This window comes from Brachyhypopomus gauderio, chromosome 1 (assembly GCF_052324685.1).
Source record: "Brachyhypopomus gauderio isolate BG-103 chromosome 1, BGAUD_0.2, whole genome shotgun sequence".
In the NCBI taxonomy this organism is placed as follows: Eukaryota; Metazoa; Chordata; class Actinopteri; order Gymnotiformes; family Hypopomidae; genus Brachyhypopomus; species Brachyhypopomus gauderio.
Genome location: NC_135211.1, coordinates 771,013 through 793,498, shown reverse-complemented (window position 1 = coordinate 793,498; position 22,486 = coordinate 771,013). Strand labels below are relative to the sequence as shown.

Here is a 22,486-nt window from a genome sequence, read left to right as displayed (position 1 = left end):
AATGGGTATCACTCAGAATGTGGTGGGTCCTACGCATAACTGTAGTCATACTTTAGACTTGGTCTTGTAATTTGGTATTGACATATCCAGTTTAGCAATTCTTCCTCAGAGTGAGGCTGTTTCTGACCACAGCCTCATAACGTACGAGTTGTGTTTAACTGACTGTGTTCATCGGCCACCCCGCTATCAAATTAAACGAGTTATAACACCCAGCACCATAGCCACGCTCACTGATATTTTACCGGGTCTGACAAACACTGATCCACTTGTAGCTCCGGAAGGACTAGAGCGTTTCACCGAGCACGTCGAGACTTCCCTTCGTACAGCTTTAGACAAAGTTGCACCACTACGATATAAGAGAGCCACGGAGAGAAGAATAGCGCCATGGTTCAATGAGCACACGCATAGCCTCAAACGAGCCGCGCGAATCCTGGAACGTAAATGGCGAAATTTGAAGTTAGAAGTGTATAGACTATCATGGAAAAGCAGCCTTATTGAATATAAGCATGCCCTCCATACGGCAAAGTCCTTATACTTATCGGTCTTAATAGAAAAACATAAAAACAATTCAGGACTCCTTTTTAAAACAGTTTCCAGCCTTACGAGGAGTCATGAACACATCAATTCACTTATTCCACTAGAGTGTAGCAGTAACAATTTTATGAAATTCTTTAATGATAAGATTGATAAAATTAGGGAAAACATTAGTAGTGCTATCTCAGAGCCTGTCAACATGCCAATGCACCTTGACAGCTGTCTGGTCAGCTCTGATGCCCTGTTAGAGTCCTTCTCCCCAATTGGTCGTGAGGAGCTTATTTCACTGGTGAAATCTGCTAAACCCTCCACATGCATACTAGATGCTGTACCAACCCATCTACTTAAAGAATTACTGCACAGCAATGTAGAACCGTTGCTTACTATAATAAATTATTCTCTGAGCCTGGGCTACGTTCCCAGTTCATTTAAACTTGCAGTCATCAAGGCGCTAATTAAAAAACCTGGTCTTAACCCCCAAGAACTGTCCAACTATAGGCCAATTTCTAATCTGTCATTCATATCCAAAATTTTAGAGAAAGTAGTTTCTTCACAACTCTCTTCCTTCTTACAGACAGAACATGTCTTAGAGTTATTTCAGTCTGGATTTAGAGCTCATCACAGCACTGAAACAGCACTAACTAAAGTACTGAATGATCTCTTAATATCCTCTGATAAAGGACACATTTCGTTTCTCATACTGCTAGACCTCAGTGCTGCTTTTGACACCATTGATCATAATATTCTACTTAATAGACTGGAGACACTCATTGGCATAAGAGGTCAAGCACTCTCCTGGTTCAGGTCCTACCTGACAGATCGTTACCAATTTGTTCTAGTAAATAACGAATGCTCTGAGCATTCTAAAGTAAAGTATGGTGTCCCACAAGGATCTGTACTGGGCCCCATATTATTCTCATTATATATGCTACCACTGGGCACTATCATTCGTAGGCATAGTATTAGCTTCCATTGCTACGCAGATGATACTCAGTTGTATATATCTTCTAATCCAGATGATACCACCACAACTCTCAAGATTGAGAACTGCGTCCAGGATATTAAAAACTGGATGGCGTCTAATTTTCTTAAACTAAATTCTGACAAGACTGAGGTACTGATTCTTGGGCCTAAAGCTGTTAGAAGCAATTGGGCTGATATTCCCTTTACCCTAGATGGTTTTTCAGTAACACCAAAATCTACTGCAAAAAGTTTAGGTGTCACTATTGATTCTGATCTTTCATTTGACGGACATGTATGCAATGTCACTAAGGCTGCCTTTTTCCATTTACGTAATATCGCCAAGCTGAGACACTTACTTTCATTAGCTGATGCAGAGAAGCTAGTCCATGATTTTGTCTCGTCGAGATTGGACTACTGTAAAAGTCTTCTAATTGGATGCTCTAAACAGTCCATAAAGAAGCTACAACTTGTTCAAAATGCCGCAGCTAGAGTCCTAACCAAGGCTAGGAAATTCGATCATATTAGTCCCACTCTCGCCGCACTACACTGGCTGCCGATTAAATATCGCATTGAATTTAAAGTTCTCCTGTTAACCTATAAGGCGTTAAATGGTCTTGCCCCACAATATCTGAGTGAACTCATTGATTACTACAACCCATCTCGCCCTTTGCGCTCCCAAAATGCTGGATTTCTCCTAGTTCCAAAAATCAGTAAAATTACAGCCGGAGTCATAGCTTTCTCTTTTAAAGCCCCTCAATTATGGAATAGCCTTCCAGCTCCAATCCGAGATTCTGACACAGTTCCAATCTTTAAATCTAGACTTAAGACTCACCTGTTTAATCAAGCCTTCAGCTAACATTCCCCTTGTAAGGTGTAGGGGCTTGGGGGGCCCCAGACGTTGAGATTTCTGGTGATCTGAGATGTTGATGCTGTCATCCAGCTGTGTCTTGGCAACACTCTATTTGTGACTATGACTTGACTGGAAAGCAATATCTCAGTGAGCCCTCATGCCTGTGGTCACCTCTGAACCCCTCCCTTTAGTTATGCTGCTATAGATTAGTCTGCCGGAGCCACATGCTCATCACTGGCATGTGAGCTACGTACTTTTAAATCAATGGTGGTTTAAATTTATGTCCACTCAGTCTGTATTGTCTATCTTCTTGCATGGCTCTACCCAAGACGATTGGATACAGGCACCTGCAGGCACCTGGTGGATGGTCTGGCTGCCGGTGGATGTGCTGATGCCGGGGTTCACCTGGGGAGTAACACTGCAGTCGGAGCCTACAATACCAGCATTACTGCTCCGACACGGAATGAAAGCCTGGCGTTCATCAACAGACATTTACAGTGACAATATCAAAACCCAGAACTTTCAATTCTACCTTTTACCTAGTCTGATTGTGTAAATTGTGTGTGACTTGTGTATTTGTGTGTTAACGGGCCGCCCAATGGAGGATGGGTTCCCTTTTGAGTCTTGGTTCTCCCGAGGTTTCTTCCTATTCCCCACCATCATAGGGAGTTTTTCCTCGCCACTGTCGCCCTTGGCTTGCTCATTAGGGTTCTGGACCCATAGTATTGTTAACCTTGTAAATCCTGTAAAGCTGCTTTGCGACAACTTGAGTTGTTAAAAGCGCTATACAAATAATCTTTGATTGATATATCAAATGTAAACAAACAGATAAGAAAAAGCAGGCAAAAAACACTCTGCAGCAGCATCAGCAGGAAGCAGCGTAAGCAGGAAGCCTTGCGTGTCACGAAAGGCTTGCTGTGTGAAAGCTACTAAGCTGTTGCTATTATGTTGCTATTATTTTTAGTTGCTGCTGTAGCCTCTCACCATTTTGCTACATTGACAATCATAGTAGCCTACTAGTTACTCGCTTCTCCTGGAACGTTCGCTAGCGTCCCCATCGATCTAAAGTGAGAAGTAAACTGTAATCCGCACTCTGCGTTCCAATGGACTACTGTTCTTACTCGCACCTCTCAAAGTTTAAAAGCCCCTTTTTAATATATAGAGTCTCAATGTTAGGCTTGTGTTGTCTGACCATGTCTGAATGTCATGTCTGACATGTATTATGTTTAGTATCTCTATGTTTAATGGTTCAATTATTATTGTTCACTTCTTAATAAAATATGGACAGCACAAGATGCATGTGATGTGTGTTTGTCACCTGCAGAACACTGAAAAACAGTGTGAGTGAACAAAGCTGGTTGTATATAGGGTGGCCACTTTTCAGTATTGCTTTAATTTTGGTATTTTTACTATTATGGATTTTACTATATTTGGCATCACCTGTCGCAGTACCCCCGTGGCATCAACTGTTGGCGTACCCCCGTACACCAGCAGCCACCCCCCACCCCCCGTCGCCGTATCCCCATGCCGTCACCTGGTCCCCATTTCCCTGTTTCTATTTCTTCTACTTATGTCCCCACTTGTGGTGTTTCTGGCCCTGTCCCAATTCCCTTCCCTCTATTTTGCTCCCTCAGCATTTACTTCATAGCCAAATTGTCCCACCTCTAGTCCTGCTCTTACTTTCCCCTTGTCTCCATCTCTACCTTTGTTCCTGTCGTTGGTCAGTCCCTTTGCACCCCCCTCCCCAGGTTTTCTATTGCCTCTGATCGTATTCTACTCCCTCATGATCTCTTTCCTTGTGTTAGTCTGGGTGCACCCCAGAGTGGCACTCAGGGAACATTTGTTCCGTCACGAATGACTCAATCCCACCACTCACCCCCCATCAATCATGTTCATGTTTGTACCCTTCTTCTTTGTTTTGGTGTTTCATGTGTTTTTCTGTTGTCCACAGATAATAATATTTATAATATTGTATTATCTTGCCCCATACCTTCCCATAAGTCCCATGTACCCAATCCCAGTGGAGGGGTTTGCGTGCTTGAATGATCCTGGGGGCTATGTTGCCTGGGGCATTGCGTCCCTTGGTAGGGTCTCCCATGGCAAACAGGTCCTAGGTGACAAGTCAGACTAAGAGCAGTTCACAAAGACCCCCTATGAACGACATCAATAAAAGACCAGTGACGTCGCCCGGTATGGCGCAGCCGGGGCCCCACCCTGGAGCCAGGCCCAGGGTTGGGGCTCGTAAGCGAGCGCCTGGTGGCCGGGCCTTTGCCCACGGGGTCCGGCCGGGCTCAGCCCGAACTGGTGACGTGGGCTCAACCTCCTGTGGGTTCACCACCCACAGAGGCTATCGTAGGGGGCCGGTGCAGTGTGGATTAGGTGGCAGCCGAAGGCGGGGACCTCGGCGGCCTGATCCTTGGACAGGGCAGCTAGCTGTTGGGACATGGAATGTCACCACACTAGGGGGAAAAGACCCCGAGCTTGTGCGGGAGGCTGAGCGGTACCAGCTAGAGATAGTTGGGCTCACCGCTACGCACAGCATGGGCTCTGGAACCCAGCTCCTTGAGAGGGGCTGGACTCTTCATTTCTCTGGAGTTGCTCATGGTGAACGGCGGCGGGCTGGGGTGGGCGTTCTCATAGCTCCCCAGCTTAGTCGTTATGTGTTGGAGTTCACCCCAGTGAACGAGAGGGTTGCCTGTCTTCGCCTTCGGGTTGGGAGCAGGGCTCTGGCTGTTGTTTGTGCCTATGGACCAAATAGCAGCACAGAGTATTCAGCCTTCTTGGAGTCCCTGGGAGGGGTACTGAAAAGTGCTCCAATGGGGGACTCCATTGTTCTACTGGGGGACTTCAACGCCCACGTGGGCAATGACAGTGACACCTGGAGGGGCGTGATTGGGAGGAACGGCCTCCCCGATCTGAACCAGAGTGGTGTTTTGTTATTGGACTTCTGTGCTAGTCATGGTTTGTCCATAACGAACACCATGTTCGAACATAGGGATGTCCACAAGTGCACCTGGCACCAGGACACCTTAGGTCGGAGGTCGATGATCGACTTTGTTGTCGTTTCATCTGATTTCCGGCCCTATGTTTTGGACACTCGGGTAAAGAGAGGGGCTGAGCTGTCAACTGATCACTACCTGGTGGTAAGTTGGATCCGCTGGCGGAGGAGGAGGCTGGACAGACCTGGAAGACCCAAACGCATGGTGAGGGTCTGCTGGGAACGTCTGGCTGAGCACTCTGTCAGGGAGGTCTACAACTGCCACCTCCGGGAAAGCTTTTCCCAGCTTTCGAGGGAGTCGGGGGACATGGAGTCTGAGTGGACCATGTTCTCCGACTCTATTGTTGAAGCTGCTGTACTGAGTTGTGGCCGAAAGATCACTGGTGCCTGTCGCGGCGGCAATCCCCGTACCAGATGGTGGACACCGGAAGTACGGGATGCCGTCAAGCTGAAGAAGGAGTCCTATCGGGCCATGTTGGCCACTGGGACTCCCGAGGCAGCTGATAGGTATCGGCAGGCCAGGCGTGCGGCGGCTCAGGCAGTGGTAGAAGCAAAAACTCGGAGCTGGGAAGAGTTTGGTGAGGCCATGGAGGAGGACTATCGGTCGGCCTCAAAGAAATTCTGGCAAACCGTCCGGCACCTCAGAAGGGATAAGCAGTACTCTGTCAACACTGTTTACAGTGCGGGTGGGGAGCTGTTGACCTCAACTGAGGATATTGTCGCATGGTGGAAGGAATACTTTGAGGATCTCCTAAATCCCTCTGTCATGTCTTCCATGGAGGAAGCGGAGACTGACGACTCAGTGGTGGACCCGTCCATTACCCAAGCCGAAGTCACTGAGGTGGTTCGCAAACTCCCCAGTGGCAAGGCAGCGGGAGTGGATGAGATTCGTCCTGAGTATCTTAAGTCTCTGGATGTGGTGGGGTTGTCTTGGCTGACACGCCTCTGCAACATCGCATGGCAATCTGGGACAGTTCCCCTGGAGTGGCAGACTGGGGTGGTGGTTCCGCTTTTTAAAAAAGGGGACCGGAGAGTGTGCCCCAATTATCGGGGTATCACACTTCTTAGCCTTCCTGGTAAGGTCTACTCTAGGGTACTGGAAAGGAGAGTTCGGCTGATAGTCGAACCTCGGATCCAAGAGGAACAATGCGGTTTTCGTCCTGGCCGTGGAACACTGGACCAGCTTTATACCCTTCATAGGGTGCTCGAGGGTTCATGGGAGTATGCCCAACCAGTCCACATGTGTTTTGTGGATCTGGAGAAGGCATTCGATCGTGTTTCTTGTGGTATTCTGTGGGGAGTGCTCCAGGAGTATGGAATCGGGGGTCCTCTACTAAGGGCTGTCCGGTCTCTGTATGATTGGAGCAGGAGTTTGGTTCGCATGGCCGGCAGTAAGTCAGACCTGTTTCCGGTGCATGTTGGACTCCGTCAGGGCTGCCCCTTGTCACCGGTCCTGTTCATAATTTTTATGGACAGGATCTCAAGGCGCAGCCAAGGGCCGGAGGGAGTCCTGTTTGGAGGCCACAGGATCTCATCTCTGCTATTTGCAGATGATGTTGTTCTGTTGGCAGCTTCGGGCCAGGACCTTCAGCATGCATTGGGGCGGTTTGCAGCCAAGTGTGAAGCAGCTGGGATGAGAATCAGCACCTCTAAGTCCGTGGCCATGGTTCTCGACTGGAAAAGGGTAGCTTGCTCCCTTCAGGTGGGTGGAGAAGTCCTGCCTCAAGTGGAGGAGTTTAAGTATCTCGGGATCTTGTTCACGAGTGAGGGAAGAATGGAGCGTGAGATCGACAGACGGATTGGTGCAGCTTCCGCAGTAATGCGGTCGCTGTACCGGTCCGTTGTGGTGAAGAAGGAGCTGAGCCAAAAGGCGAAGCTCTCAATTTACCGGTCGATTTACGTTCCTACTCTCACCTATGGTCATGAGCTTTGGGTAATGACCGAAAGAACGAGATCGCGGATACAAGCGGCCGAAATGAGTTTCCTCCGCAGAGTGGCTGGGCGCACCCTTAGAGAGGAGTCAGTTGAGGTGGCTTGGGCACCTGTTTTGGATGCCCCCTGGGTGCCTTCCTAGGGAGGTGTTCCAGGCATGTCCCCCGGGGAGGAGGCCCCGAGGAAGACCCAGGACACGTTGGCGAGACTATGTCTCTCGACTGGCCTGGGAACGTCTCGGTGTTCCACCCGAGGAGCTGGCTGAGGTGTCTGGGGAGAGGGAGGTTTGGGTTTCCCTGCTCAGTCTGCTACCTCCGCGACCCGGCTCCGGATAAGCGGTAGATAATGGATGGATGGATATATATATATATATATATATATATATATATATACCGTATTTTCCAGACTGTACGTCGCTCCGGAGTTTAAGTCGCACCAGCCAAAAAATGCACAGAAATGACGAAAAAAAAACATTATTTTTGTATAATATTTTAGTTAAGCCTCCAGGGATGATGGCAGGTATTGTGTTGAAAACTTTCAATTTATCTTTGAACTGTGGCGTGATGTGCGCTCGCATGCTGTCCATCACAAGCAGGGCTTTGCGTGTTCTAAACCCCAAGTGATGACGAGACGAGCCACAGGTGAGATGACTAATCACAAGACATAACCACACCCACGGAGATCCACAGACGCAGACGAGTAGACGCAGATGACGTAAACACGCCCAAAAGGGAGGGGCTGGGGTGACATATATATATATATATATAGTATATACACTGCTCAAAAAAATAAAGGGAACACTTAAACAACACAATATAACTCCAAGTCAACCACACTTCTGTGAAACCAACCTGTTCAATTAGGAAGCAACACTGATTGTGAATCAATTTCACCTGCTGTTGTGCAAATGGAATAGACAACAGGTAGAAATGAGAGCCAACTAGCAACACCCCCCCTATAAAGGAGTGGTTCTGCAGGTGGGGACCACAGACCACTTCTCAGTACCTATGCTTTCTGGCTGATGTTTTGGTCACTTTTAAATGTTGGTGGTCCTTTCACACTCGTGGTAGCATGAGACGGACTCTACAACCCACGCAAGTGGCTCAGGTAGTGCAGCTCATCCAGGATGGCACATCTGTCAGCCATCGGTGATGCGGTGTTGCTGTGTTGCTGGTGATGCTGTTGCGGTGTCTGTCAGCATAGTGTCCAGAGGCTGGAGGCGCTACCAGGAGACAGGTCAGTACACCAGGAGACGTGGAGTAGGCCGTAGGAGGGCAACAACCCAGCAGCAGGACCGCTACCTCCGCCTTTGTGCAAGAAGGAACAGGAGGAGCACTGCCAGAGCACTGCAAAATGACCCCCAGCAGGCCACAAATGTGCATGTGTCTGCACAAACCATTAGAAATCGACTCCATGAGGATGGTATGAGGGCTCGACGTCCACAGATGGGGGTTGTGCTCACAGCCCAACACCATGCAGGACGCTTGGCATTTGCCAGAGAACACCAGGATTGGCAAATTCGCCACTGGCGCCTTGTGCTCTTCACAGATGAAAGCAGGTTCACACTGAGCACATGTGACAGACGTGACAGAGTCTGGAGACGCCGTGGAGAGTGATCTGCTGCCTCCAACATCCTCCAGCATGACCGGTTTGGCAGTGGGTCTGTAATGGTGTGGGGTGGCATTTCTTTGGAGGGCCACACAGCCCTCCATGTGCTCACCAGAGGTAGCTTGACTGCCATTAGGTACCGAGATGAGATCCTCAGACCCCTTGTGAGACCATATGCTGGTGCGGTTGGCCCTGTGTTCCTCCTAATGCAGGACGATGCTAGACCTCATGTGGCTGGGGTGTGTCAGCAGTTCCTGCAAGATGAAGGCATTGAAGCTATGGACTGGCCCGCCCATTCCCCAGACCTGAATCCGATTGAGCACATCTGGGACATCATGTCTCGCTCCATCCACCAACGTCACGTTGCACCATAGACTGTCCAGGAGTTGGCAGATGCTTTAGTCCAGGTCTGGGAGGAGATCCCTCAGGAGACCATCCGCCACCTCATCAGGAGCATGCCCAGGCGTTGTAGGGAGGTCATACAGGCACGTGGAAGCCACACACAATACTGAGCCTCATTTTGACTTGTTTTAAGGACATTACATCAAAGTTGGATCAGCCTGTAGTGTGTTTTTCCACTTTAATTTTGTGTGTGGCTCAAAATCCAGGCCTCCATTGGTTAATAAACTTGATTTCCATTGATGATTTTTATTGTGATTTTGTTGTCAGCACATTCAACTTTGTACAGAACAAAGTATTCAATAAAAATATTTCATTCATTCAGATCTAGGATGTGTTATTTGAGTGTTCCCTTTATTTTTTTGAGCAGTGTATATATATATATATATATATATATATTAGGGGTGGGCATAGATTTAATTTTTAATCTAGATTAATCTCACTGAAATCTTGAAATTAATCTAGATTAATCTAGATTAATCTATATTAAAATGGCTCATATGCGTGCTACCCAAGTAATGACTAAAAGTCAGTTTTTGAGATAGGGTTTCTTAATACAGAGGGTGCATTAGACCAGGGGCTCATCTCCTGTTTCCAAAATGCATCAATGACTGCTTGAGAAAGCTGTTCTACTTTGATACTTGAAGAAAAAAAACATGCTCAATAAAATGTAGGCTACTCGTGTTCAATGGTTTATTCAGTTAAACATGAATTTGTAAGCCTACATACTGTACATTAAAAGGGGTTGATAACATGTTTATTCAGCTAAACATAATATTTGAAATGTAAGCCAACATTTAGTACATTTAACCTCACGGATGTAATTTGGGGGGGACTTTTTCAAAAGTCGGTTTTGGTCCTCTGCAGTTTTAACGGTTAAAAAGAAATATTTAAATAGCGACGAATCTAGCGCTAGGACCATGCAGAAAACGACCGCTCCGAGCTCGGCTCCGGTAATATTTTACGTTCCTAAAATGAATTTTCCATGAGGCAAACCTGGCGACTTTGTGGCTGCATCAATGTAAACACACGTACGATTTGTAATTCACAGGTTTGAAAACTTGTTCTCGCCCCTACTGTGCAATTTGGTTAGGAATACAGCCGAGCTAAACTATCAAGTTGAAAGTCATCATAGTTTGCTTACCCATTTTGACCCAGTTCCCAACCCAACTTTAAGAATAGATTAACGGCGATAATTTTTATATCGCCCGATAAGAGTATCAAATTAACGAACGCCGTTAACGCCATTAACGGCCCACCACTAATATATATATATATATATATATATATATATATATATATATATATATATATATATGCCTAAAGCGTCAGCATTGCACATTTGCAAATGTATGCAAAAAAAAGTGTTTTCCAAGGTAGTTATGGTAACTGTTGTGCATTATTAAGCTCATTGTTTGAATACCTGAGTGTGTCCAGTCTGCAGTGGGGATCCTCCAGTCTAGCAGAGAGCAGCTTCACTCCTGAGTCTCCTGGGTGGTTGTAAGACAGATCCAGTTCTTTTAGGTGTGAGGGGTCTGAACTCAGAGCTGAAGCCAGAGAAGAACAGCCTTCCTCTGTGACCAAACAACCAGACAATCTGTAGAAGAGAGTGTGTGTTCAGCTCTGTGTTGGAGTGCCTTCAGATGTGCGTAGGATTGTGTGTTCAGCTCTGGGTAGGAGTGTGTGTTCATGTCTGTGTAGGAGTGTGTGTTCAGGTCTGTGCAGGAGCATATGCAATTCCATGCATTTCTTTAGACTGTTACATTATTTTCTAGGAGAATTGACAGAAACTGACCTTTTTACAGGACTTAAACTTTTCAAAATTACTCTGTACTTTACAGTTTCCATTCAAGAATAGACTCACAGGGGACATCCAATTCCAGATGTAAGGAAAAGACATAGGCGAGAGAGCTCTCCGACTAAGGGCTCATTATCAATCAATCAATCAATCAAATTTTATTTATACAGCGCTTTTTACAACAGTTGTTGTCACAAAGCAGCTTTACAAGTGCCGAGTCCTAGCCCCCAGTGAGCAAGCCAAGGGCGACAGTGGCAAGGAAAAACTCCCTAGTTTTTGCATGAGGAAGAAACCTTGAGAGGAACCAAGACTCAGGGGGGGAGCCCATCCTTCTCTGGCCGACACCGGTCACCATGACAACTGTTGATATGCAACCATGATATGCATACTGAATGTTCCTGAAGGCAGCGAAACCGGCAAAGACCCACTCAAGTTCCCGGACATCTTTTGACCACCCGTTAGAGCGATCTCATCAATCTCCAACGCTCAGACCAGCCACTCTCCGTGCCCATTTCTGGTCTGCTTTTCCAGATTTCAACAAAGAGAAGTAGTGCTACGCTGGGCCAGGAATCAAGAGCTAAGATATCAGGGATCTACTCTCTGGACCCATACGATTGTAAAGCTGCTTTGTGACAACATGTGTTGTGAAAAGCGCTATATAAATGAATTTTACTTTGACTTTGGATCTACCAAGATTTCAGCACAACTCTCATAAAGAAGCATGCCACTTTAAAACAAGCCCTTTATCAAAAGAACATTCGGTTTCACCTGCTCTATACGGCTCGGCTGCATGTCTTTCTGGGGGACAACATAAATGTCTTCAACTTGCCTGAGGAAGCTCAGAGGTTCCTTGATCAAAGGTCCGGTAAATAGACATCTGAACTTGTTCTAGATATAATCTAAACTGGAGACACCCACTCATGCTACTTGAAATAAGGCTAGCCTGCTCCAGATTCTTATTTGTTTGCAGCCCAGTGAGACTTTTGCTTACACTAAACTTACACTAAATTTACAATTGTCAGTAACTTGGGCACTTTATTTAAGCTCCATCTGTTAGTTGCTGATGGGTATTATTTTTATATGTTCACGTTTGTAATACAATGTTTACCTTATTACAGTACCCTTTTTCTGGGAGCTCGCCTAGTTAGGTGCAATATGTGGTTATGTTTCACAAAGTCCATATGTAAAGGGGTTAACCTGCAGCTTGACTCAAGAAGAGATACAAGCATACGCATAGTTCAGGTTTTGTTCTGGGAATGGGTTAATAATGCTCTACATCAGTCTATAAGTTTAAACAAAAATGGGAACACACTTTATTAGTTGGAATGTAAAAGCTTTAAATGGACCAGTCAAAAGATCCAGGATCTTAAGAACTTAAACTGTGAAATAGCACTCTTGCAGGAAACCCACCTAATGATAAAAGACCAAGTTAGACTTACAAATGTTTGGGTTGGACAGATGTTTCACTCAAACTTTAATTCCAGAACACAGGGAACAGTCGCTTTATAATTGCATCATGCCCCAGTACCCAGTCTTAATGAATCTTGCATTCCCTTTCAGTAATACAATTAGGAATTCTTGGAAGATGGATAAAACTTTGCTTGATGATTGTTGTTTGGGGTGGTGTGGGGTCGGGTGGGATGGAGAGGAGATTGTTAAATGACACTTTGTATTTGATAAGGGAGGTAAATGAGGGGTGGGGGTAACAATGGGAAAGGGTTCTTGTTCGAAAATGGAAAAATTGGAAAGATGTAACTGTGATTTTACTTTGTAATTTGTAATGTTACACATTTCCAAAATAAAAATTATCATAAAAAAGAATAGACTCACAGAAAACTCACCTGAGAACCTCCAGTTTACACTGTGAACTCTTGAGTCCAGCACAGAGCTGCTCCACTCCTGAATCTTGCAGATCATTATTATTAATCTCCAGTTCTCTCAGCAAGTTTTTTCTCTGTAGAACTGATGTGAGGGATTTGCAAGACTCCTCAGTGAGACCACAGCCAGACAGTCTGGAAAGGAGAAGTAAATACAGTACGCTGATAAATTCCAGAATCTGAACTAGTGATCGACCGATATATCGGGCCGATTTTTGGCATTTTTAAATTATCGGCATCGGCCGATATGAGTAGGGTTGGGCGGTATTGACGGTATTTCGGTATACCACGGTATTTAAAAATGGTGACGGTATTGTAAAATGGTGACGATATATTAAACACGTGACGTGACGCGCCAAATCCGTACTTAAAAAATGGGACGTTTAAGACGTTTTGCACATCCTAAAAGAGCAGTGGGAGTGGCAAGCATTTGGAGCACACTGATTGGTTATGGATTGGGGTTCTCACTGAAGCGATCTTACAGAGAGAAAAAGTAAGAAGGCACAATGGCGAGCGTTAGCTGTGAGCGAATTCCAAAGAAAAACCAAATCCAAGAGCCATGTAGCAGCTGCAAGAAAAGCCCCGACTCAACTATCACAACAGACCTTAACTGGAGCTTTCGCTAAATCCCCTAAATACAAATGAGACAGTGCACGATGGAAGGCGTGCACATTAGCGGTGTCAAAATATCTCGCTAAAGAAATGGTGTCATTTCATACAGTCGAAAAAATGTAATTCAAAAACATGATAAAAACGCTTGATTGTCAGTACGAGTTACCTGGTAGGAAATTCTTTTCTAAAACAGCAATTCCTGACTTGTACAACAAAGTTCGACAAGATGTCCAGGCGCTGATGTCGAAGGCAGACAGTTATTCGTTAACAACAGATATGTGGTCGTCAGTGAATATGACACCATACATGTCTTGACAGCACTTCATCACACCCGATTGGAAATTACAGTCTAAATGTCTCGAAACAACCTTTTTCCCGGAAGCTCACACCGCTACCAACATTGCTGATGCGCTTGGTGAGGCGCTTAGAGAATGGCAACTGGATGAGAATAAACTCGCGGCCATAACTACGGATAACGGAGCTAACATTGTAGCAGCGGTCAAGCTCTTGCACTGGCCGTGGTTAAACTGTTTCGGGCATAATCTCAACCTCGCTATTTCCAGCGGACTGCAAAACCAAAGGCAAAAAACTGAGCGCGCTCTTGGAGTGTGCCGTACCATCACTGCAGCCTTCTTACACAGCTGGCACAGAAAGAGAGAACTGATGAAGAAGCAAGTGGAATTGGGCCTTCCTCAGCACAGCCTAATAACGGTAACGGGTCATTATTTACAAACTCATTCCATACTGTTCTAGTTTATCTAGGCCTATGCTGAAAATAAAATGTGTTAGTGAATACTATGATTATTGTAATGAGATTGGGGCTCCAAGCAGGCAATGATCGAGCGGATCCTTGAACAGGCACAAGCTATCCGTCACGTTTTGGCTGATGAAAGACGGAGCAGTATCTCCCTGACATGGCAAGACACGGATGTTCTACAGGCTATCAGTGCTGCACTAAAACCAGTTGCATTCATAGATATTTTGTCTGGAGAAAAATGTGTGTCCAGTTCATGTGTACTCCCCATGCTTAAGCTGTGCAGCGAAGAAATGTTAGTTGCCTTAGACAACGACGTGCCGCTAACTAAAGCACTAAAAGCTGGGATCATTGTCAAGTTGGAGGCCAAATACAAAAGTGAAGATGTCAGAAAATTGCTGCGGAAGTGCACCTTTCTCGATCCTCGATACCGTGATGGATATGAAGCGGACGGCGCTTCTTTGGGTGAGACAAAAAGTTGGTTTGAGAAAGAGATGTTGGCAATGAGATCGGAAGCAGCAGTGCGTGCAGTGGAAGAGTGTGAAGACATAGGACAGGAGGAAGACGCGCAGTCTGAACCGCTTAAAAAGAAAGTAAGTTTGGGCAGCCTCTTGCAGAAAACAGCGGCAGTCAGCGCACCTAGCATGTCTGCAGAGGATCAAGCAGCAGCTGAGCTTTCTGCTTATTGTAGTGAGCCTGTAATCAACGGGGATGAAGACCCGCTCATTTGGTGGAAAGCAAATGAAACCCGCTGTCGAAGTTGGCCAAAAAATACTCGTGTGTTTGTGCCACAAGTGTGCCATCAGAGCGGCTGTTCAGCACAGCAGGCAATATTGTTACCCCTTCTCGTAGCTTGCTCAAGCCTGACAAGGTAAACCAGTTAGTTTTCCTGGCAAAAAACCTTGAATAAATATAAGAATATGCTCCTCTCTAGTAAACGACAGTTTTATTGCCGGCACCATTTAAAGAGAAATACGTCACCTAATTGCTAGTTTAATCTACAATGTTAATGGCTTATTTTAAACAAGGAGATGCCGTCTGTCATTATTCCATAAACCCCCCCCCCGAGAGCGTGCACCCGGTAATACCGTATACCGCTATTTCATTTGAAGACGGTATGACGGTATGAAAAAGGTCAAGACCGCCCAACCCTAGATATGAGACCAAAAGGCCGATATTTACACAATGCACACAGGCAATGCTGTGGGCAGCTCTGTCATTCTGACTGGTAGAGCGCCCCCTTGCATCCATTTTGCCACTTACTGGAAGACATCAGTGAAAGCACAGGTACAGGAGTACAAGCCTTCAACCTTTGTCTGAATGCCGTCTCATCAGAGAAAATGGTAAGAATTCCTTCAGCTCTCTCTATTGTTAATGGCTGCTCTTGGTAACATACACTCAGTCATCTGCAATCATAAATGACTGAGCTGATAGCCCAGATACCAAGAGTTATTTAGTATTTTCAGTCGGCTGCGCTTGCTAAGGCAAACTTGTTAGCATAGCCTTACAATGCAGGGAGTCCAAAAGCTAGCGTAAAATGATTAACTTGCCAACAAGTTAGGAAACAAACTTTACTTTTTTTGTAGCTGTGAATGCTCCCTTTTATTCACCATCGTTGATTGAAACAGCAGCGCAAATAAGGAGATAATGTTCCTTATGTGCCACTGTGCATACCGCGGCAGCAGCAGCCGCTGTGCATATATCAACTACGACGAAATATGATGATACAACTGGCATAACAACAAATATGCGACATATATCCGCGCAATCTACAAAACACTGTTTACAAATAAAATTATTATTATTATTATTATCATCATGTAATCAGAATAACCATACCTAGTCATGGCACGTTTAACGGCTTCGGCTCTTTTGGCAGGATATTAATACGTCTTGTTTTGTCTCGAAAACTGCCTCGTTGTGATAGCACAGTGTACACACAGCACGATCTTTGACATACACAACACCATAGTCTTCCGTCCAGGAGGGCTGAAATGCCCTAGCTTTGTTTTTTTTAGCCGGAGGTTCTGTCATCAAATATCGGCTTTACATATCGGCCATTGGCCACTACTGCCATCCAAATATCGTCATCGGCGGTGGCGTGCACACATAGACCTCCAACTCTGCCCTTTATCAACGAAAGTACCCTTTTGAAACTTCGGTTTTTAAAAAAAATCATTTTACTGAGGTCGGTTTGAAATGATCTTTTGAAAACCTGAGCGATTAAAAACAATGTCCTAAAATGCGCCACCACCTCGCACACGCCCGACCTCTCTCTTCCTTTGTCACACCAGATGCGCTGCAGCTGCAGTTCAGTTCAAGGAAGCGTCTTCAGCACAGCACGCACGGTCAGATAGACTTCTTCACATACACATCAAGTAAAATCGTACCGTTTGCCCTCTAAGCCCAACCTGAAATCATTTTCTTGTGCAGTAAAATGTCTCATACAGCACCAAACTACTAAGCATTTTTAGACGACTGACTGAAATATAGTCCAGACACTTAAAAGGTAGAAATAATGTTTTTTTTTTTTAAATAATTTTCTACTTTAAACTTTGCTTTCGTCAAAGAATGCTCCCTTAGCAGCAATTACAGCATTGCAGACCTTTGGCATTCTAGCTGTTAATTTGCTGAGGTAATCTGGAGAAATTTCAACCCATGCTTCCAGAAGCTGCTCCCACAAGTTTGATTGGGTTGATGGGCACTTTTTTCGTACCATACGGTCAAGCTGCTCCCACAACAGCTCAATGGGGTTGAGATCTGGTGACTGTGCTGGCCACTCTATTACCGATAAAACACCAGCTGCCTGCTTCTTCTCTAAATAGTTTGTGCATAATTTGGAGGTGTGCTTTGGGTCATTGTCCTGTTGCAGGATGAAATTGGCTCCAATCAAGCGCTGTCGACAGGGTATGGCATGGTGTTGCAAAATGGAGTGATAGCCTTCCTTGTTCAAAATTCCTTTTACCTTGTACAAATCTCCCACTTTACCAGCACCAAAGCAACCCCAGACCATAACATTACCTCCACCATGTTTGACAGATGGTGTCAGGCACTCATCCAGCATCTTTTCAGTTGTTCTGCGTCTCAAAAATGTTCATCTGTGTGATCCATACACCTCAAACTTTGTTCATCTGTCCATAACACTTTTTTCCAATCTTCCTCTGTCCAATGTCTGTGTTCTTTTGCCCATATTAATCTTTTTCTTTTATTAGCCAGATATGGCTTTTTCTTTGCCACTCCCCCCGAGTCGCCTCTTCACTGTAGATGTTGACACTGGCGTTTTGCGGGTACTATTTAATGAAGCTGCTAGTTGAGGACCTGTGAGGCGTCGATTTCTCAAACTTGAGACTCTTAATGTACTTGTCTTCTTGCTCAGTTGTGCAGCAGGGCCTTCCACTTCTCCTTCTACTCTGGTTAGAGCCTGTCTGTGCTCTCCTCCGAAGGGAGTAGTACACACCATTGTAGGAAATCTTCAGTTTCTTGGCAATGTCTCGCATGGAATCACCTTCATTTCTCAGAACAGGAATAGACTGTCGAGTTTCAATTGAAAGTTGTCTTTTTCTGGCCATTTTGTGAGTTCAATCGAACCAACAATTGTAATGCTCCAGATTCTCAACTAGCTTAAAGGAAGGTCAGTTTTATAGCTTCTCTAATCAGCAAAACTGTTTTCAGCTGTGCTAACCTACTTGCACAAGGGTTTTCAAGGGTTTTCTAAATATCCAATAGCCTCCTTACACAGTTAGCAAACACAATGTACCATTAGAACACTGGAGTGATGGTTGTTGGAAATGGGTCTCCATACATCTATGTAGATATTGCATTAAAAACCAGACTTTTACAGCTAGAATAGTCATTTACCACATTAACAATGTATATTTATTGTTAGCTAAATTGAAAAAAAAACTGCTTTTCTTTCAAAAATAAGAACATTTCTAAGTGACCTCAAACTTTTGAATGGTAGTGTGTGTGTGTATATATATATATATATATAATTAGTGGTTAATTTGTTCGTTAATTTGATACTCTTATCGGGCGATATAAAAATTATCATATATATATATATATATATATATATATATATATATATATATATATATATATATATATATAAGCAAGTTAGGATTATTATATATACTGTATATATACACTGCTCAAAAAAAATAAAGGGAACACTTAACACAATATAACTCCAAGTCAACCACACTTCTGTGAAACCAACCTGTTCAGTTAGGAAGCAACACTGATTGTAAATCAATTTCACCTGCTGTTGTGCAAATGGAATAGACAACGGGTAGAAATGAGAGGCAATTAGCAAGACCCCCCCTATAAAGGAGTGGTTCTGCAGGTGGGGACCACAGACCACTTCTCAGTACCTATGCTTTCTGGCTGATGTTTTGGTCACTTTTGAATGTTGGTGGTCCTTTCACACTCGTGGTAGCATGAGACGGACTCTACAACCCACACAAGTGGCTCAGGTAGTGCAGCTCATCCAGGATGGCACATCAATGCGAGTTGTGGCAAGAAGGTTTGCTGTGTCTGTCAGCGTAGTGCCCAGAGGCTGGAGGCGCTACCAGGAGACAGGCCAGTACACCAGGAGACGTGGAGGAGGCCGTAGGAGGGCAACAACCCAGCAGCAGGACCGCTACCTCCGCCTTTGTGCAAGAAGGAACAGGAGGAGCACTGCCAGCGCCCTGCAAAATGACCTCCAGCAGGCCACAAATGTGCATGTGTCTGCACAAAGTTAGAAACTGACTCCATGAGGATGGTATGAGGGCCCGACGTCCACAGACGCTTGGCATTTGCCAGAGAACACCAGGATTGGCAAATTCGCCACTGGCGCCTTGTGCACTTCACAGATGAAAGCAGGTTCACACTGAGACAGATGTGACAGAGTCTGGAGACGCGTGGAGAGCGATCTGCTGCCTGCAACGTCCTTCAGCAGGTTTGGCAGTGGGTCAGTAATGGTGTGGGGTGGCATTTCTATGGGGGGGCCGCACAGCCCTCCATGTGCTCACCAGAGGTAGCCTGACTGCCATTAGGTACCGAGATGAGATCCTCAGACCCCTTGTGAGACCATATGCTGGTGCAGTTGGCCCTGGGTTCCTCCTAATGCAGGACAATGCTAGACCTCATGTGGCTGGAGTGTGTCAGCAGTTCCTGCAAGATGAAGGCATTGAAGCTATGGACTGGCCCGCCCATTCCCCAAACCTGAATCCGATTGAGCACATCTGGGACATCATGTCTCGCTCCATCCACCAACGTCACGTTGCACCACAGACTGTCCAGGAGTTGGCGGATGCTTTAGTCCAGGTCTGGGAGGAGATCCCTCAGGAGACCATCCGCCACCTCATCAGGAGCATGCCCAGGCGTTGTAGGGAGGTCATACAGGCACGTGGAGGCCACACACAATACTGAGCCTCATTTTGGCTTGTTTTAAGGACATTACATCAAAGTTGGATCAGCCTGTAGTGTGTTTTTCCACTTTAATTTTGTGTGTGGCTCCAAATCCAGGCCTCCATTGGTTAATAAATTTGATTTCCATTGATGATTTTTGTGTGATTTTGTTGTCAGCACATTCAACTTTGTACAGAACAAAGTATTCAATGAGAATATTTCATTCATTCAGATTTAGGATGTGTTATTTGAGTGTTCCCTTTATTTTTTTGAGCAGTGTATATATTATATGTTTATACATATGACATGTATAAATTAAAATATATTGCTACATTTTCTTTCACAGTGGTGTGAATGTGGACATCTGGAATTGGAACATTGGTCATTCTGGAGGAAATGTGTTACAAGAGAATTGTGAACAATGTGATTCAGTATGAAATCATGTGCTCATATGTGTATTATGACCTATATTAAATTAATGCGCAGAGGTAGAAATCACTGTTATCTACCTTGACCCGCTGACACATCAGCTCTTTCTAGGAGCGGCTGCTTATGCTAAAACAGGAAAACTACTGTAAGGAGACAATGCACATGTAAGGCAAAAATTGTCTACTGTGCATTTTCCCTTGTTTCTCAGTGTGCCCAAATGTACTGTAAACATGCAATAACAACCCTGCCTGCTAAACGGTATAAAGGAGAGAGAACTGCACTCTCTCCTCAGAGTTTCTGTTCTAGACTGAACTATTATGCTTATTTTACCTATTAATAAATTTCTCCTTTAACCACCCAAACCATCACTGCCTGTGGAAACTTCCCACTGGACCTCAAAGCAGTGTGGATTCTGTGCCTCTCCTCTCTTCCTCTAAACTCTAGGACCTTGATTTCCAAAGGAAATGCAAAATTTACTTATCAGAGAATTTTGGACCACTCAGCAGCAGTCCAGTCCTTCTTGTCTTTAGCCCAGATGAGACACCTTTGACGCCGTCTCAATCAATCAATCAAATTTTATTTATATAGCGCTTTTTACAACAGTTGTTGTCACAAAGCAGCTTTACAAGTGCCGAGTCCTAGCCCCCAGTGAGCAAGCCAAAGGCGACAGTGGCAAGGAAAAACTCCCTAGTTTTTTGCATGAGGAAGAAACCTTGAGAGGAACCAAGACTCAGGGGGGGAGCCCATCCTCCTCTGGCCTCCTCTGTCTCTTGTTCAAGAGTGGCTTGACACAAGGAATGTGACAATTGAAACCCATCTCTTGCATACGCCTGTGCATGTTGGTTCTTGAAGCATTGAATCCAGCTGCAGTGCAGTCTTTGTAATCTCCCCCACATTTTAAAATGGGTTTTGTTTTACAATCCTCTCCAGGGTGCACTTATGCCAATTGCTTGTAAACTTTTTTCTACAAAATCTTTTCCTTCCCTTTGCCTCTCTATTAATGTGCTTTGACACAGAGCTCTGTGAAGAGCCAGCCACTTTAGCAATAACATTTTGAGTCTTGCCTTGCTTGTATAAGGTGTCAATAGTCCTCTTTTGGATGACTGTCAAATCAGCAGTCTTGCCCATGATTGTGTAGTCCACAGAACTAAAGTCCTTTGCATGTGTTTTGAGTTAATTAGCTGTTTGGAGTGTAGCACCAGGTGTCTTCAATATTGAACCGTTTTAGTAAAAGGTGGGCAGTCTTGGTCCTGTGGTAGGGAACTGGTCTTGTGACCAGAGGGTCATGAATTTGATTTCCAGGCCTGAGGCCATGACTGAGGTGCCCTTCAGCAAGGCACCGCACCCCAACTGCTCGCCGGGCTAGGGCTGCCCACCGCTCTGGGCATGTGTGCACCACAGCACCCTAGTAATCACTAGTGTGTGTGTTCTAACTGCACAGACTGGTAAAATGCGGAGGAAAAATTTTGATTGTGGTGAAAAAAACACAATTGACAAATATGGCACATTCATTCATTTGTGCCATACTTTTTGTCAATTGTGATTTTTCACCACAATCGTTTTTTCATACTTTGGGTTATTTGTCAGGTGCAGGATTAAAAAAGATCAGAGTAAATAATTAAAAAATCTGAGTAAATAATGTGTAATAAAAACTCATCAAAAGATACCATTTTTAAAAATGTATTCAATTACTGTTGAACAACCGACTGTCCAAAAAATAGCGGCCTTGTGACGCACTCGAAGCAGGAGGCACGACGAGCGTCGAACGGTGCACATTAAATGTTTTAATGACAACAAACAGGTGTAAGCTCTGTGCGGAGGATAAGTACAGACTTCTGACACTCACATAGGCACGAAACTTTAGACAAAGACAAGCACAAGACATAGCGCGAACGCACATTAAATATTTTCCCAAGGATGTGTCATTTGATTGGTATGCTTAGTTGATTACTTGAGTCTTTTAACTAATTGACTTTACTACTGCAGCTGTGGTTCACTGACTTTTGCACATGCTCTGATTCATGATGTTTCATGTAGTCTGCTGGCAACTCGCACAATTTCCTCAAAACAAGTCATTGATTAACAAATACAGTAGAACCCTGGAACTCAACGGTAATTCGTTCCAGAAGGAGCAACGAGAAGCGATGCAGTCAATTTCCGAATCAATTTTCCTCCTTGAATCGTCAAGATGGCGGTGCCCTGTTCAACTGCAGCTGCATGGGCTCATGACAGAAACTGACACTTTTACAAAAATATGCCATTTAGGACATAAATGTTCCATATTTTCTCAATTGTGATTTCTCACCGCAATCGAAATTTGTCCTCTGCTTTTTACCCA

General features: G+C 44.9%; 1 protein-coding gene across 2 annotated transcripts in view; it reads right to left on the bottom strand.

Annotated features, from left to right (window-relative positions):
* Positions 1–22,486, bottom strand: part of LOC143512941 (NACHT, LRR and PYD domains-containing protein 3-like) — an 87,717-nt gene that overhangs the window by 14,994 nt on the left and 50,237 nt on the right. For both annotated transcript variants that reach the window (XM_077003901.1, XM_077003815.1), the window contains exons 9-10: positions 12,924–13,094; positions 10,708–10,881 (exon numbers count right to left, since the gene is read on the bottom strand). In XM_077003901.1, the coding sequence (XP_076860016.1) occupies positions 10,708–10,881; positions 12,924–13,094 (345 nt within the window). The remainder of the gene's footprint in view (positions 1–10,707; positions 10,882–12,923; positions 13,095–22,486) is intronic.